Source organism: Cylas formicarius, unplaced genomic scaffold (genome assembly GCF_029955315.1).
Source record: "Cylas formicarius isolate icCylForm1 unplaced genomic scaffold, icCylForm1.1 PGA_scaffold_2__14_contigs__length_35257938, whole genome shotgun sequence".
Taxonomy (NCBI): Eukaryota; Metazoa; Arthropoda; class Insecta; order Coleoptera; family Brentidae; genus Cylas; species Cylas formicarius.
The window spans coordinates 18,163,097-18,182,439 of NW_026844319.1; the positions used below are offsets into that span (position 1 = coordinate 18,163,097).

Sequence of the window (19,343 nt, forward strand, 5' to 3'; positions counted from 1 at the left end):
TTCAGTTTTAAAAGCAATCTGGCTAGGTTCTCCTATGTATTTTATTGTTTTATAAATTTTGGGTTCGGTATTTACAATTAAATTAAATTAAATACCGAACCCAAAATTTATAAAACTTTAAAATACATAGGAGAACCTACCAGAAAATTTCGAAACATCTAGCTAAATTTGGTCTTAAGATTGCTGTTTAAACCGAAAACACCATTGGAAAAATTTTAAAAAATAATAAAACTAAATTAAGAAAAACTCAAAAATCTACAAGTTGAAATGTGGATCATGTCCTAAAATTTATATCGGACAAACATGTAGAACATTTAAGAAACGCAAATAAAAGAGCGTATAAAAGTAAAAGTTCGAATTCTAACTATGCCATTCATTTAAATCCAGAAATACACAAGTTTGATGATAGTTTTGATAATTTACATAATGAAACAAAAAGCAAGAAACTAAATTTGTTGGAAGCTATGGAGATTAATAAAATGAGATACTACTTAATGACCAATGGGATTTAAATGCGGATCCGTTGTTAAAATTACATTGATGTGTGTTGTCGAAACAACTGTCATAAAGTAATAAATAACTGTGAAAATGTGAATATTTTTTATTCTAATTTAGTTGTCCTATATTTCTGTGCAAACTTCATTTGGCAAAATAACGCTGATTATCAGCTTAAAGAAAATTATGTATAATTTGAAATCTGACTTCTCATAAATCGAAATCTGCAAAATAATTTGGTTTATTGAAATTTCATTACTTTTTAAAAATTCGATTGCGTCTATGGTATTGGTAACGACTGGGCTTACGGGACGGCCGTTCGAAAGTCCAACAATAAATTTCTGGCAAGCCGTTAATACGATCGAAAAAATTCATACACCAAAAATGTTTTGGAAATTATTCAGAGAGGTTATTCGCAAAACACCTAAAATTCAGTTTCCCTTTTAATGTAAATTGACCGCAATTGAAACACTGAGTCAATTGACGGTTTCCTTTAACCGGCGGTCCGGGCTGTATCGAGATGTAAAACTTTTACATTTAATGTTTTCCCATATCATACAGGGTGTTCGACGTTATGACGCGATATATTAAAAAATATTAGAGTATCATACTGAAAACATTCGAAAAATATTTTCTTGAAAACTTTTTACCGAATAGGAAAATTGTTTGTGGGAGGAGACGACACTGGAGATCAGAAGCTATAAATTTGATTTTAGGCATCTTTTCGATTATTTGCAAGTAATAGAAAATGTTTATTTGGTACCCCGCTTCTAGGGCTACAATCGTTGAACTTACGGTTTTCGTTTGGTTGTAATTCTAAACCATAATTCAAAAAAGACCCTTAATATTCAAGAAGCAAATAAGAATTGTAACGGTTTCTCTATAAAAGACATTGAGTCAAAATAGTGATACTTGGCTAAAGAACAATAATACGCTTAAGATTTTTTTTTGTAATGTATTTAAAAATTAATGTTCAGCTTCAAGCATCAAGCAAAAAACACGTCGAATTTAATTTTTAAAAATAAATTGTTCTAATAGTATTTTTTTTTAAAGTTGTGAACATAATACCAGCAATCTATATTTTAATGTATTTTATAAACATCATGGAAATAAAGAAAGTGAAATCCAAAATATTTTGCTTTTAACTTTAATAAATGTAATTTGTATTGTAATATTTTGTTGATAACCCATTTAACTTTATATTTTTAAGTTTTTTCCGTGCTTTAAACAGGAAATTAAGAAAGTGTTCAAAATTTATTGCTATGCTATGATGACCCGAATAACCAGCAATCCAGTGTCGTCTGGAAACGCTCAAACAATGAAAACAGTTTAGATAATTCGCGACAATTTTGTTTATTCGAAGCATCGGTTCAGCACAGCCCGGCAAAGAGACGAAATTAATTGCAGCGCTTTGTGCTTATGCACTCCAAAATGGGACAAGGGCTCACGAGTATTTTTTCGTCTAGAGTTTCAAATTGGGTTAAACCGAATGGCACTCCAAATTGTTGGCAATAAATTAATGCCATAAACAAGAAACGTTCACATTTCGAAATACGTTTTAAAGTTTCATTAAAATAATTATCGATCTTTATGTATATTTTTAAATAAGCAGAGCAAAAGTAATTATAACTTTCCCAACAATCCTCAAATTGGCGTAGATATAGCAGTTATGTTAAGTTTTTGACACATTGAAAGTAAAATATACGCCACTGCTTTTTTCAATACAACAAACACGCTACAAATTAAAATAGAAACGTCTTTAGGCATATTAGGGAGTAAAATGCTTATGATTACGTACAATCAGTTGTATTATTTATGATATAGGTGATTTTAAATATACAAATAAACTTGTATCTAAGGTCTAAGGTCCGGGTCCAGTATATACAGGGTGATAGCAACATTTAGACTAGATAGCGAAAAATTAACGTATTTTTGTAAATGATGAAAGAAAAACAAAGATTACGAAAAACTGGAATAGGTATAGGTATAGGGAAACTTCAACAAAAGCGGTAGAGGCGCAATAACTTAAAATGATACTGCAGTCAGATACAGGGTGTCCCATTTAGAAAATCGGTGAAAGATTATCTTACAATTCTTCAATTTGGCAAGATTTTGGAAAACTCCCTGTATGAAATGATGATTGGGAGAGAAATAGTAGAGTAGAGTATGGTATGTTGAATTATTTTTTATTTTTGCCTTCAAATTCAAATACAAAATATTTCCTGAAGCCCTCACAAAACGTAAAAATATATAGGGTGTTCGACTAAAGAAAACATATGACTGGGTGAATACATTTAAAGGAAAAAAAAATATAGTAAAACAGAGTAGTCTAGTCTATTTGATAAGTTTGATTTTTATTTCTTTCAAAATATTAAAATATATTTAATAATATTAATATTTAGAAAATCGTCAAATTTGTAGAAAACAGAAAAAGAAACAACTTGTAATAAATTTTTTCGATATTTTCAAAAATAACCAAGATTGTTAAATATTCTTTATAAAACAATGTCAATTTTGACAGGCAAACGTAAATGTTTATAAACTTTCATATATAATTAATTGTACTAATTAAGTGTATTGAATTTAATCACACTATGCAACCCTGTATATATCTCTGTAAAATTTCATGTAAATCTTTGTAACAATACAATACACTAAAGAAAAATTGATAATTACGTTTGTACCATTTTTTTCCTTAAAAAACTAGACATTACTACGCATTAATAGTAAAATTAAAAAATAATGTTTTCAAGATGGCAGTTCGCGTGTTAATTGCATCGCAAAAACTGTCTGCACAAAAATAAAGATAAACGCAATCGACCTAAAAGTAAACATTTTAGCGGCTTACTTGTGTGACTTCCAATAGAGTCCGCTGGTCATCATCGGCGTCAACGATGGGGTCCATTTTACGGCCAAACATTGGGGTTCTGCGGAATTTTCAGTCAAGTCATTCTCGGTCGGTCTTTGTCCGGGAAGCCATCCGGAGTAATCCATTGGATTCCCGTCGATCCATTTAAAGTCTGATGTGGGCTCTGCTTTTCCTCCTAACCTAGGCCAGGACAAACAGATGACTGTAAACGTAGACTAGAGGCTAGGCGACTGAGAGTTTCCGAAATTAGGCTAATGGAACTGGGTTTACTATGTAGTTGCAAGCGATTCGATCAATTAATCGGAGTGACGCTTCAAATGGCATCGTACTAACGTTAAGAGTTATTGCTTGTTCCACGCTATTCCAAGTCGTGGACGAGGAACCCTGTGTCAAGTAGATTGATATTTCTTGATTTTGCATTTGTAGATATATTTACGTTTCCTCGATTGATATAGATCACATTGTTAATTGTCGACGCTTAATGTCATACAAAAAGTCAATCAAACCAGAAAGTCCATATCACCTTATTTGATGTCCTTCCTTTTTCAGCTCTGTAACCGCACATTTTCAATTTTTAATAACATTTTAACAATGTTCAACTACAAATTATGTGATCCGGATGGCCAGTAACATCAATAAAAGCTAACTACAAAAACTTTGAGGTTTGATGGGCTTTTGATAGAAAATATGAAGTAACAAGAAAACCGTTATAGGGAAATCAAATCACAATATGAATGAAAAAGTTAAAAAAAATCAATAATCAATAATCAATAAAAAATAAATAAAAATAAAAAATCAATAAAAAATAATCAATTTATGTGAGCAGCTATTGAAGGATCTGATGATTTTTTTCGGCAATCCGAACATAAGCGGCGTATACCGAGTGTTCTATTTCAAATAAGGGTGTTAAGTACCGTGAGAAACTTGCGAGGTAATGATAAATATTTTCAATGCCTGCAGCCTTTATATTGCACTTATTGAGGTGTAAAATAATCCTAAACCGGCTAATTAAGACATCTTAGGGCAAAGTTAGTGATCAATACATTTAAAAACCCCAACTTAACATATAATGGAAAAATTTAGATACCTAGGAACGTAACTTTATTAAGACAGAGAAATAAGGTAGGTAGTAGAGGGCTGGACTCGAGGCAGTGGACTAGCATACGTGACATTTAGAAATTGATCCGCATGGCTAGAGATAGACAAGCTACGGAAAATGTGGTCGCAAACATCAATTAATGAATAAGTAGAGAAAGAAGAAGAAGAAGGGAAAAGTAAAAGTGGATTAATTTCTTATTGATCGAAGAAATGACTGTGGTACTCTTGACAGTAACTGCGAGCTTATAAAGTTTAGCGGTTCTATAAGAAAAGGGGATGAGAAATTATTTTTGTTATTTTCATCGGAAAAAGATCAGTAAATCAAAGGTAAGCTAATTGATAGACTCTCGTGCAACAAACTATATGCATATTGACTGTATATTTTATATTCTCGATTTAACGGTCGACATTTCATTTCCCCTATAAATCGTCGCCACTCGAGGCACCGTCGCCTCTCAATTCACTTCCACCGAATAAATCGCGAACTCTCAAAAACCTAATCGCACACGTATCGCTTTCCAGCAAAATACTAACCAGTAGACGGCACTCGTTCTGTATTCAGGACTCCTTCTTATATTACTCGTAATAAATCTTCCTTCTTCGGATGTCAGCACCGATGTTAAATTCGCTTTCAATCCGCGGCATATTTGCTGGGCCGTCGTCCACGTGACCTCTGGATAACTGACTACCAAGTAACAAGCGGTCTTGAACAAGTGAAAGCGATCATCGCCGCATTGCATCGCTGAAACGAAGCACAAATTTGTTTATGTGTTTTGTTATCAAACCGGTGGGTAGGTTTATGAATAGCTTGAATCCAGGCAACTATAGGTCTATAGGACTATAGGTCGGGTATCGATATTGGCGGGATCCTTCTACACCGTACAATGGAATATTGTCTGGGAATTAACTTAATGGTATTCATGGCAGCATGCGATATGATCGTTTTACAGCCATTGGACACCTTTATTTATACAGGTGGTTACAAAAAATTGGGTCAATCCGACTTTTCATTTGACCCTCTTATTTAAATATATCAGGTGGCAAGTTAACTTTTTAAAATGCACGTACACCGTGTGCCAAACAAAACGATCCACTATAAGATTTGGAAACCCATAGGAGAAAAAAAAATTCGTGTAAAAGTTTCTTGGACTCTCCTGAAGATTTAATATATTATAATTTTGTTGATACAGGGTGCCCCACAAGTGTCCCCCTCTGACATCAACTTTGTTATTTTAAACGGAACACCATATATATTTCGACATTTTTGGAATCCTTGGTTAAAATAAACGTCACTTTCTTAAGTAATTCTTATTCAAATTTTGCGTAGTTGAGGTAGGAATTGAGGTTATGTGTTTTTTTTTTCATATTTTGATTGCCCCATATAAAATTGTGTTGTGACGCTACTAAACCAGGTATTGCAACGAAAATTTAACCACAGACTAAGGAGATGATGCACTAGTTTGACAGATGCGACTCAGCTTATAAAGGGTGTCCCAAATAGGTGGTTTTAAATGGAACACACTATATTTTCAATCAGATATCAATTCTAAGACAGAAAATAAGGTAAGTTTGTAATTTATCTTATATTTAAATTTTATTTACTTTTTGAGATATTCGAGGTTTAAAAAATTTCAGTTAAAGAATTAGACAAGATAGAGAAGAGATTCTTGCAATAATAGTGATGCGGTCTCCAGCATTGTGACGCGCTATACAATGTGTATTGCAGAGGATGGACAATATATTGAAAATACATTACAGTATCAGCATATTTAAGTTTTCTTTTAGTTATTTGTTTCTGTTTTTTTAATTATAGATTTATTTATTCACATTTATTATCTTGTTTAATTAGCCTATAAACTTTAATTATTTATGTTTGTTATTAGATATTTTCAATCAAGCTAGAGCGATTTTTTTCAAAATTTCCGCGTATGTATTGTTAGCAATAGGTTTTATTTGTATATCTGGAGTATTATATTTTTAAAAGATATATCATGTCTTTGCTATTTAAAAAATACCTAATATTGCCAACAACTGACCTAATGTGACCTTTAAATTCAACTAGAATTTATACTGGTGTTATCTTAAACCTCGAATATCTCAATGGGTAAATAAAATTTAGATGTAATAAATTAAAAACTTACCTTATTGTTGGTCCTAGAATTGATATCTGAATAAAAATATAGGGCGTTTCATTTGAAAATCGAATTTGCCAAAACTGCACCACCTATTTGGGACACCCTTTATAAACTGTCAAAGTGAATTGAGTAGTGCATCATCACCTTAGTTTGTGGTTAAATTTTCGTTCCAATACCTGGATCAGTAGCGTCACAACACAATTTTATATGAGGTAATCAAAATATGAAAAAAAAGCGCATAACCTCAATTTCTGCCTAAACGAAGCAAAATTCGAATAGGAATTTCTTAAGAAGGTGACCTTTATTTTAAACAAGGATTCCAAAAATGTCGAAATATACAAGGTTTTCCATTTAAATTAACAAAGTTGATGACGTGGGGACAATTTTGGGATACCCTGTATCAACAAAATCATAATATTTAAAATCTTCAAGAAACTTTTGTACGAAATTTTTTTTTCGTATCTCCGATGGGTTTCCCGATCGTATAGTGGATCGTTTTATTTGGCACACGGTGTGTACTTGTAAAATTCTACAACAGACAAAAAATTAACTTGAAGACGTCAGAGAAAATGCGTTATCAAAGGGTAACACATAGGCCAATTTTTTCGTTACGTGTTTAAGTTTCGTGTTAAAAATCATAGGGAAACCATAGTTAGTTTAATTCACTATGCACCTATTAATAATGCGTCACAATTAATCAGATTTATTTAAATACAAATAGGGTTATTTTTAGAAATTTGCTGAACTATGCATGCCCAATTTAATAAAAGTCCTTTTAAAAGTTAGTGAATAGTTAATACAAAAGTAATTTCTTCTGAAAGTTCAGAAAGATGCAGGGCAATCTAAAAAATTCTTAAATCCTTAAAAAATTTCATGAGTTATTATAAATTCACAAATTGTATACAAATATGCCGACAAATGAGAAAGAAAAGTATTATCAAAATCAGCTAAAAGATATTTGCAATTGTAAATTGTAAATTCTTTGTACTGATTTTTCAAATGTACTTGTGTCATTAGGGCCGCAATATTCTGTTTACGCAATATATTTAAGTACATTTTCTTATATTTGCATATATCTATAAACGTGTCGCTGAAAATAATATTCTCACCATTTTCCATAGAGACCCGTGCTTTATATCCACCATAATGATGAGAGTAATCAGAGCTGAAGCGAAGTCGAACTCTAGACCCCTGACTGACGTAACGCAGTAACTTTAATTTCGTACTCCAGTCACCGCATAGTCTTCGAATTTTAGGCTGATTGGACGACGCATTGGAGGAATTCTCCGAGATTTCTAAATAATCATAACTGCAACTGCAATGATATTTAAAGTAAATAGTTTTCTTAACACGTAATAACCTTTTCTGATAACGCAACAATTTTTTAAGTTTTATCGGCACCTGAAAATTTTTGTATTGCCCTCGTTTTTTGATTATTCTTGTAATAATTAATTTTAAGGAATTGGAATTGACTGAATGAATGAATCACAGAATAGTAGTGTTTGCAAGATAGCGGCATATATTATTTTCGCAAAGGTTGTTAAAATTAAAAAAAATATAAAAATTGATTCAAATTGATTATTAACAATAATTAAAACAACCGAAAAACCGACAATTCTCTCAATCCTATATTGGTGTGCCTGTTCGCGAGTATTCCCGCGTAATACGATCCAACGAATCTCGCCAAACTATTTTTAGTTGCTCGTGTTTAAGACAATCACCTACATGATTTTCATAATAAGAACCTTCCCAATGTGCTATCTACGAAGTCAGTTATAATTGATATTGCTCTGTTGACACTCTACCGAATAAAATCGAAGAATTTTGGCCATAGATAGAAGAAGATCTGAACGTTCTCTTAGATTTTCTTGAAAAAAAAGTTTATATATAATGTAAAAAATTATTAGGTTTTGATTTTTTAAAGAAATATAAATTAGAAATAAGGAAAATTTTCGTAAATGGAAAAATTGTTTTTTTTTATTTACTTTCAAGGATCCGAAATTAGAAAAATTTATATTTCTGTTTTTTCTTTATAAGGGGTCCGTTAAAGTGAATTTAACCATTTAATAAAAAGCAATTGAAAATTATTTGCCAAACAATTATTATAATTAAATTATCAATATAGTTAAAAAAAAAGTTATAACCAAATTTTTATGGTATGTTCTATGTCAAAAATTTTCCTGTATAATCATATGTCCCGAGAGAACAAAGTGTTGAAATTCTAAGGAAATAGTATATTATGCAACAAGTGCGGTAAACGGCATTTGACGTAATTTGCTTAATAAACGAGTGAGATAAAGAGTTTTTCTACTCCCGTCTGTAAAATGCCTAATTACACACCGATCCAGCCTGCAGGAAGCGTCACTTTACCACTTCAGTTTCGTTTCCCACGTATCCGAGCCACTTCGGACATTTCCGGGATTTTACCGCACGGGATTGGGAGCAATCATTTTTTGATGCAAAATGTTTTAAAATATTTTTTGTTAATGAAGACTTCACAAAAATAATTTGAAATTTTAGGTTACTCGAGAACGGTAAGTGTTCGGAAAGAAATCTGGACACCAAATTTGATCCAAATTTTTACATTTTTACCATTTTTTATTGAAATATATTTCATACAAATCTGAAGCGAACGCCGTCTTTTGCTGCTTAAAAGCAGTGTATACATTATCAATAAAATAGCAATGAAAAGAAAGTTTTTTCTCAGAATTTCAACACCCCGTATCTCAAAAGGGAAAAGTTTCCGTTTGTACTAGACTAGGGCTCATTTTCGACACAAAGTATGCCAGTATGGAAAACTTCACGCCAATTGTTTTTTAGTATAAATTGAAATATTATACTTCTACGGGTAAGGTTATTAATTTTAATTTCGACCTTCGTAGTCAAAGTTGGAGGGGGCAGCTTGACTTAATTGATTTTTTTTTACACACTATTGGAATAGGATACAAGTATTACAAATACTGCTTCTCCAGGCGTTAAGGAATTCTAAATTAGTTAATCTTTTATTTTTGAATAAATACCTAAAACCTTTCAGCCAACGATTATTGAAATTTATTCTAGTGTGTGGCGGAATGGGAACGGGCTTAATCGAAATTTTTGAATGTTATGATGCGTTATCCAGCAGAATTGATATGCTTAAATGACATTTACTTTAATTACTATAGAACCAGGTAACTTACCTCGGTTCGTTTTCTATCACTAATTCTTCGAAATCTAGAATAATTCTATAACCAGACGGAGCTAATATATTCGTATCACAGTCATAGTTGTCGGGGTAATGTCTCGGAAATCCGGGACTCGAAATAGCAGTCCTCGGTTGCTGATTGGACAGTGTTACCGAGTGGTTGCAGTCGGTCGGCCAAATGGTGGCCAAAGTATCTAGATAAAAAACACATTAAAGTGGTTTCCCTCTCACTCTTTTAACACTTCGTTCTCATTTTAAACCCATCTTTAGGCATTTAAATCTCTCTCTTTCACACCCTGGTAGGGAATATGTGACAATAGCAAAGGCCTTTAAAAGAGGGAGATGTCTAAAACAGAGAGTTTTAAACAATAGAGAAGGTTCCCATCCAAACCAGTAATTACTGATGACAATAATGGATTAAAAAATTCTCTCTCTTAATCACAGTTCATTTTACACGGAAAATAATGTTCAACGTTACGATGAAAGAACTTTCAATACTTTAAAAACAATCGCAAAAACCGCATTTAACATTTTACGACTCCGTAATTCTCGAGTCTGCGAAATTTCAAGCCAAACCACTAATATAAATTTATCCATTAGGGGATGGGAATAGCAAATGAAAAGTTATAAATTCGCCTCAGAAACACGTTCCGACTTCAAATATTGCAGCCGTCCGGATTTAATATCTACCTTTATCAGAAAAATATCAGTGAATCGCAAAAACGGACCCGATACGTTTATGGAATAGAAGAATCAATCATTCTTATACTATCGTCCTCAGGGATTTACTTTGGCACCGATCCTTTCAACCGTCTTTACTTTGACTTGCCATTATACAGTTTGGTTTGGAATCCGTTATTCTTTAGTACATTTCGTCTAATCAGGCTTTTTGAAACTTTATAACCTTCAACGAAACAAAATCACCATAAAATAAATAAAAAAGATATAATCTATTATCTATAGATCACTTTGCGTTGCAGAATAAACATCATCAATAAGTGAAATGAGATGAAAAGCATAATAATAATAAATAATAAACTTGAGCTGAGGTGGCTTTTACTTGATGAAAATCGATTCACCGTGTCTTTATCAAATGTGATGTGATTTGATAAAGACACGGTGTTGTCGAAACAATTGTCATGTCATAATATAAAAATTCGTGAAAATCTGAACTTTTAGTTCTTATTTATTTTAATAATAAACTTAACAACCTTCTGTTAAATAAAACGCAATATTAAAATTCGACCCACGGGAATCGCAAATTTCATATTTTTATTTTCACTGTATAATATGGAAGTTATGGACTAAAAATGATCTATCCATTTTTTCACCAAATGTAAAATTTAAAAAAGCATTTTTTATTTAAGTTTTGGAGAGCCATTGTGAATTTAATCTCCTTAGTTAATGAATTTAATCCTTGCTAAGTAGTAAATATTAAAGTAGTAGTAGTAGTTTCCTTATACCCTCCGAATTTTTGTTTAGCCCCGAGGGGATAAGATCATCCCGGTATATAGGACCCAAACTAATTTAAAGTAGTATTGGTATATCGGGAACGGTTAAAGTTACGATACCAAACTTTCGTTTTTCGTTAGTTTTGGAAATACTGGATAGACATAAAAATTTAACTGTTTAATATTTAGAAATAGGCTGAATTTTGGAAAAACAAAAATGACTGAAAGCTCTTATTTATTTTTTTACACTCTAGAAGATGGTATATTTATATTTTACCTACAAGCTTCCCTTTACAAGAAACCCATCATACTCATCACTTCTAGACTATGTTAAATTTATTTAAATTGTCTTGAAAATAATTCGAGGTGGTCCACTACGTCATCAACATTTCGATAACATCTAGTACAAATGTCTTTGAAAAAGAAATCATTCAATCAAATATTGAAATTACGAATCCCAACGTATTAGTATCATGTCATTACAGAGCATTTTTTGTTTCCTTTGCATGCAAATTTTGAAAATAATTTAGCAAGACATAGCTTTGCTGTAATTTTTATTTAAAGCTAATTTGAGATTGTCATAGAAACTTTGTCTCTTTTACAACCTCGTGGTGTTAAATTTGAACTTTCTCATTTTTATATCACCTCAATTTATTTTTTAGCAGTTTGTTTTTATCCGTCAACCTTAAAAAACATTGGCTTGAGTTGTTCATGGGTTAAGGTTGATCAATAACACCAAAATTCTCTAAATTTTTAACTTTTATTCCTTTTTTATTATTGTATTATTATTATTTATTTCCTCATTCATTAAAATTGTCACAAAGGTATTGAAATATTTTTATATAAAACATTTAATTTATGTAACATTTTTATGTATTTTAGTTGTGGTCGAAACTTTGAATAAAATTTAAAAATTTAAACAATTTTGCTATTGGTGAACAACCTCAACGCAAGAACGACTCAAGCATTATATTTATTTTTTGAAATACCACTGGTTTTTTAAAATAATTTACTAAAACTGCAAAAGTTCATTGCTTTTAGGTTAACTAAAGAAAGCTAAAACTAAAAAAAATGCAGATACTTATTTAAAAACTATAACTTAATGATGGCTTCTCGAAAACGAAACATCGTAGGTAAAACCTAAATATGCCATTATGTATAGCAATAAAAAGTAGTGAAACATTCATTATAAAATATTTTACTACCCCTGTGAATTAGTTGGGACCGGCTCAATAAAAACAGTCCTTCGGTTGTCCATTGCGGGACGGTTAGGCAAATATTCCTCCCTTCAGCTTCTACTTTGGCTGATTATAAAAATAGTCTTCTTTAAAAAAGGGAGCCTTGTTCCAGAAATAACCTCGTGCGTCCGTGCGGTAGCTCATGTCGAGCGATGAATATTTTATTGAAAGGATCACGAACCCGACCGGTCCCAACGGAATTATGGCACGTGGTTGTTTTTTTGTGTTTGTTTACCAAGTGGGGGCGCTGGACCACGTGCAAACTTTCCTTAAAGAATAAATAAAACAATACGCTATTTAGAATCGAAATTTAGAAGCCTAAGAATACGTAAAATCCTCCATAAGCGATTTTATCGTCCAAGTGTCGAAATTTTTATACGCGCCTGCCTCTACCTTCACTCTGGAGCCTCTCGCATAGGAAATAATTTAACGCGGAGCAATCCCTGTCGTTCCACATGAAACTGGGGGTGAAACCGATCGAAGAAGACGGTACCGAGTAGGTTCTCCTAGCTTCTACGCAATCCTGCTCGCTCAACCCGTCATCGTTCGGCTGTTTATTGTAGTGTTGATGCTGTGGCCATCCGGGAAACCAGTCTGAAAAAAAAAAGGATTTTTACAATTTTGCATCGCTGACAACTGCTGACAAACGATTTCTTAAATTTCCCACAGTACGTGCGACTTAATTCCAAAAACGATTCAGAAAGTTATAAATTTCACTTTTTCATATAATTAAGTACTCTTTTGAGGGATGTGGGGTTTATTCCTCTGATTGACAAATTTGACAATTTTATATTTTGGATACGACGCGTATTGAATTTTTCTTTACTTATCGGAAACACTATTTTCATTTTCATGTCAATCTATATTTTTTGATTGTCATATAAAGCGAAGGTTCTATAAATTACTGGATTCATAATCAGTATAAATAGAAGTAGAAGTATTAAGCTTCTTCATCACATGACTTAATTTTGCGTTCCTAAATATATAACATTTTGGCCATCGACAGAGTCACCTGCAGAAAATATAAGACGCATTCTGATTGCCATTAGCCTATCTTAGAAAAACATGCGCACAAAACAACTGAAAATGCAAAAAAAATAATAAACTTTCTCGAGTTCTGCAAACAGGAACTTTTAAAAGTGTATTGCTGTGCATTTATAACATCAATTTAACTGTCTAAAGGCAAATTATTGATGAAATATAGCGTCCATCTTCGCATTAACACTGATTTTGTTATGCGAAGGCCATACCCTACAGTTTTTCTGCGTATATAAAACTTATAACTATATAAAGATATCTCAGAATTTTTTTCTGCACCTTTTTATTCAAGTAATATACAGGGTTTTTCACTTAACCTGTTCAATAAAAGTTTATTATTATTAATATTTACAACGTCCTGTCTCTTCCGGTTCAACCAAGAACTTGCTTATTTCAAATGGAACACCTCTCCTATATTATTACGTTTTGAGACTAACCAACCATATTTGTAATATGCAACTTTGAAAAAAAAATTGTGCCTCCAGATTAACCAACTTTGAAAATGTATATTTTTGTAATTGATGAAAATTTGATCCTCATATTTAGCAAAATGTTTAAAAAGGGTTGTTTACTTTTGAGCAAGATTTTCAAAGACTGTAAACTGCATTAGGATTACTTATACCCATTCCGAACCATATTCGAAATAATTAGGTTTTTTGATCGCATGATATTTGTTCGGCTAAACATTTTCCCCATTACTTGGCTATGGAAGAACAATTATTACTATACTAATTATTAGTTATCATGTTTGACAATAAAACACAATAATTATTTTTCCATAGCCACAAAAAACCTAATTATTTCGAATATGGTTAATTTGATAACACTTAAAGTTACAAGTTGAAAAAAATGAGTTTAACGACTTTGAAAATGTGCGGCTTAATTTTAGACACCCTGTGTTAAAGTAGACAAGAAAAATGACAAAAATGTTAACTTACTACTACTTACTAAACTACAAAAATATGCATTTTCACAGTTGGTTAATTTGGAGGCACATTTTTTCTTCAAGGTCAAATATTTTAAAAATGGTTAGACATAAGTATAGGGCATTAGATATGTTTCGAATTTCACACAGAATCTCAGAATCGAATAATATACGGAGTGTTCCATTTTATAATAAGCAACTGGCGGTTAAACCGTAAATGTCAAGACATTGAAATTTTTTAAAAAAAGAAGTACAAATGGCACAAAAAATGAAAGTTGTTTCTAAACTAGATCTCATTTAGCTTTTAATGAACGGGTTGGGTGAAAAACCTTGTATAAATTTTTAACTAAATTATGTATGATCCTAACCCAACCCTACAACAACTGATAAGAATTTGATAAAAATTTATTATCCTAGAAGTTTAGATAAAATGTTGTGCAATTCGGAGATAGACCAGAATAAAATTGCATCCCGAGAAAAGTCGAGAAATAAAAATTAAACAATAAAAAACTTAATAAATATATTGAAATGATGTAAATATATAAGTAAAATGTACGTATAAATTGTAAACATCATTCTTCATACAACCTGTCATTGTTTTTTATCGATAATTGCCAGTGAAATGTTGCTCCAGGATCTCCCATTTCACCCACGCGTGTTAAAACGGAATCTTACATGATACACAAGATATTTTTGTATTCTTTTATTTTTTATCTTCTCTTATCTCTGTTAAGCCATTCCAAAGTTTTATTAAAATCTTCTTTAACCTTTACTTTCGTCCTTACGAAAAAACTTCAAGTCGTCGGCAAGTAAGTAAGAAAATAATCATAAGGCATTAGTGGCCCGAGATCGCAACCCTGAGGAATCATACAAGTACCTATTTACCGCTTATAGGTTACAATAAGAACAGGGTGTGTTATTAAAATTCTCCAAAAACACTTAGCAATATTAAATTTTTTGGTAAACTGTTAGTCGAATACTGCAGCTTTTTGTGAATAAGCATCTCATTCAACGAGCCGAGGTGCGATTCATGTGAGCAGTGTAATTTATACCTCGAAAACCGAATAGAATCACATCAAAGCGAAGGAAACTAAAAACATCACACGCACATTTGAAGCTATTTTGGGCTTGTTTGCATTCTAAAGAGAGCGAAATCTTTCGGGATTAGCGCCGTTCGGATCCCGTTGCCTTATAAGTGTTGTGATCTAAATATATCCCAGTCGGTCCCAGTCGAATAGTGTAAATATCACCGAACGCTAATGTTGCCAAAGATTCATAAACCCATCCCTGCTATTTCCAGCATCCGTCTAAAAATATTTTTTAATGACGCCACCGTGGTGGCAATCTCCCGCATGGAACTCCGCTCATGTACATATTAAGTCATATGTGACTGTTGCACGCCGTTTCGTGCTATATTTACGTTCCCATTAAAATAGGTTAGGGTTCTGTGCGCTTTGTCTCCCTCGCTGGATTCATGCTATTTTTGGAACCGCTCTCGGGGAATTTTTTCGGCATATTATTTACAAGGGCGCTATCAAAAACAGGTGTCATTACTAACCCAAAATATTTATTAAAAAATTACATAATATAACATAATAATAACATCAATCTAGATGGTGTCGTCTTCTCAAATAGGAAATAAAAGGCAGGTGTATTACTAGATAGGTTTTATTGACCTGCCTCGTAATAAAACGTTACAATTAAGTAAATATAACAAATAAGTAAATATAGAGTCAAAAGATGTTAAATATTCTGATGTTAAAAATGTCTGTCTGGCAGTCAACCACGGTCGCATTTGGAAACTGATGATGTAATACAGTTTTGAACAACATGTCGAATAGTTTAAAATTACATTTAAATAGCTTAGAAACACTTGCGGTGGACAATTCCAGGGCCGGATTCGTCGTATTCCTGTTTGGAGATCCACATCTGTTGGAAGGTGGACAGGGAAGCCAAGATGGATCCACCGATCCATACGGAGTATTTCCTTTCTGGGGGAGCAATGATCTTGATCTTGATGGTGGACGGAGCGAGGGCGGTGATTTCCTTCTGCATACGGTCAGCAATGCCAGGGTACATGGTGGTACCCCCAGAGAGGACGGTGTTGGCGTACAAGTCCTTACGGATATCAACGTCGCACTTCATGATGGAGTTGTAGACGGTTTCGTGGATACCGCAAGATTCCATACCCAAGAATGAGGGCTGGAAGAGGGCTTCAGGGCAACGGAATCTCTCGTTACCGATGGTGATGACCTGACCATCAGGCAATTCGTAGCTCTTTTCCAGGGAGGTGGAGGCGGCGGCAGTGGCCATTTCCTGTTCGAAGTCCAGGGCGACATAGCAAAGTTTCTCCTTGATGTCACGGACAATTTCCCTTTCAGCGGTGGTGGTGAATGAGTAACCCCTTTCGGTCAAGATTTTCATGAGGTAGTCGGTCAAGTCACGGCCAGCCAAGTCCAAACGGAGGATGGCGTGGGGAAGAGCATAACCTTCGTAAATTGGGACGGTGTGGGTGACACCATCACCGGAGTCCAAGACGATACCGGTGGTACGACCGGAAGCGTACAGGGAAAGTACGGCCTGGATGGCTACATACATGGCGGGGGTGTTGAAGGTTTCAAACATGATTTGGGTCATCTTTTCTCTGTTAGCTTTGGGGTTGAGGGGAGCTTCGGTAAGCAGAACTGGGTGTTCCTCTGGGGCCACACGGAGTTCGTTGTAGAAGGTGTGATGCCAGATTTTTTCCATATCATCCCAGTTGGTGATGATACCGTGTTCGATGGGATATTTCAAAGTGAGGATACCTCTTTTGCTTTGGGCTTCATCACCTACGTAGGAGTCCTTTTGACCCATACCGACCATGACACCTTGATGCCTGGGGCGACCCACGATGGATGGGAAGACGGCACGGGGTGCGTCATCGCCGGCGAAACCAGCTTTGCACATCCCGGAACCGTTGTCAACGACAAGAGCCGCAACATCGTCGTCACACATGTTGTCTGATGTGGTTTATCACTGCTCACTAGACAGAAATTAACACAGCTAAAAAGCTTGAATGCGACTGAATATCGTCAAGTCGGAATGGCGCTTTTATAGGGTCCGTTTGCCAGTGGCGCCGTCCCCATGCCCACCTCGAACGCACAGATTATTATTACATTCAGCGCGTTACGTGTTTAATGCTCCAGGCCACCGAAAACGGAGCTGAAGCTACTGCAAGGTTTCTTGAGTCGATTAAGAGCCGATTTTTCACCTAATCGCCTTTAAATTATTTAATAACCAATATTTGAATTTATTTTTATTTTTTAATGAATGGTCAAGCGAAATATCTGGAATTTCATTCAAGTGAAATCACAATTACACATACGCAGATGTCGGAAATATAGGGTAGCTACATCAAGGTATTATACAGACTGTCATTCGAATGGTATAAAAGATTAAGGGGAAGAGGCCCTTCAAAAATCCTTAAAGATAAGTTTCTACAAGCATAAATGCATTCCAATTTAGGGTCGTTAAAAAGGTTAATCTATTTGTTTTTTAACTGTGAGCTTAACAACGAGATAAATTTTTCAGAAATCAGACAGACCCACATATTCTTTGAATCAACTAGTAAAAAGGATAGGGGTTATTTTATAAATCATTTCTTGTTTATTATTTTTGATTTCAAAAAAACATTCATTTCCAACGCAAACATAGTAATTATTAAGCGTTTATCAGCTTAGTTTCTTTTTTTTGTTGAAAATGCTCTTTTCTATTACCTACTATAAAATATCCAATTAAGCAGATCAGACTGTTCTAGTTTAAAGCGATTAATTTTTCGACCCATTCGAATTATTATATCGAACAGCTGACAATGTTTTAATCTCGTTTTATTACTATATTAACTTAGCCTTATCCGTTTGTGTTTACTCATTATTTTAAATATTTAACATGGTTGGAACGTGAACTTTAACCAAAATTAATTAGTTCAAATAGTCACACACAGTCAGTTAAATCGGTTAATTGGATAACTTGTCCCCAGCTGATAAACTCGTATTTAGCACGATTTTTCAACATCTGTTACGATTTTAAAATTTTGCCAAAACTTGTAAAAAGTTTTATACACAATTAACACCAATAAGTCTCTTTCTCCGGACAATTAAATTTAAAACATCCATTTCGTTTGCAAAACCTTTTTATTGTGCCATCTGAACGACCGCCAGCAGCACTATTGCTATTTTTCTTCCAAATTGTTATGCAAAGGCACACCCGCCTGAATATTTTTCATCAATTTTGTTTCATTCATTCATTCATTCATTCCACTATGTTTGATGTCCATTATCATTTTGGGTGTATTTTTCGGTAAGACTTGCCAGTAAAAGGGAGTCCATCTATTGCTCATAATTGATACTAATCTGATTATTGAATGCCAATGCCAGGTTATTTTCGTACTACTAACTTTTATGTCTAATTAGACCGCCTCGTATTCAAAAAATATTCACATTTAAGAGCACATTGTACATTGTGTACAAGCTCTTGTGCAACATTAGAAAACTTTTATGCCTTCATAAGTTTATAGAATATTCTTTGGAAAGCAATTATCTGTAGTTCATTTATGAGCAGTGCTATACTATTACCAAGTTTGATAAACGACACTTTAGTGCATTAGTATTCTGAAGGCGCTTATCAACAGGTTTATGGCAATTAGTTTTTGGATTAATTTATGCCAGACAATACGAATACATATAGACAACACCTCTAATCACGCGATGTTGGTTAACAATGTTAACGTCTTAAAATGACATTTTGGACATTTTTTTGGCACAATTTGAAAATCGAAACAGATGTTGAAAAATCGTGCTAAATACGGGTTTATCAGCTGGGGACGAGTTATCCAATTAACCAATTTAACTGACTGTGTGTGTTAAAATTCA

At 33.4% G+C, this 19,343-nt stretch overlaps 2 protein-coding genes across 5 annotated transcripts in view; both read right to left on the reverse strand.

Annotated features, from left to right (window-relative positions):
• Positions 1-19,343, reverse strand: part of LOC132698003 (uncharacterized) — a 192,394-nt gene that overhangs the window by 31,840 nt on the left and 141,211 nt on the right. For all 4 annotated transcript variants that reach the window (XM_060663821.1, XM_060663819.1, XM_060663822.1 and 1 more), the window contains 5 exons: positions 12,864-13,064; positions 9,777-9,975; positions 7,707-7,912; positions 4,997-5,204; positions 3,344-3,544 (listed from right to left, as the gene is read on the reverse strand). In XM_060663821.1, the coding sequence (XP_060519804.1) occupies positions 3,344-3,544; positions 4,997-5,204; positions 7,707-7,912; positions 9,777-9,975; positions 12,864-13,064 (1,015 nt within the window). The remainder of the gene's footprint in view (positions 1-3,343; positions 3,545-4,996; positions 5,205-7,706; positions 7,913-9,776; positions 9,976-12,863; positions 13,065-19,343) is intronic.
• Positions 16,086-17,513, reverse strand: LOC132698316 (actin, muscle). Its single transcript, XM_060664311.1, has one exon. The coding sequence runs from the start codon at positions 17,425-17,427 to the stop codon at positions 16,297-16,299; it is 1,131 nt and encodes a 376-aa protein (XP_060520294.1). The 5' UTR covers positions 17,428-17,513; the 3' UTR covers positions 16,086-16,296.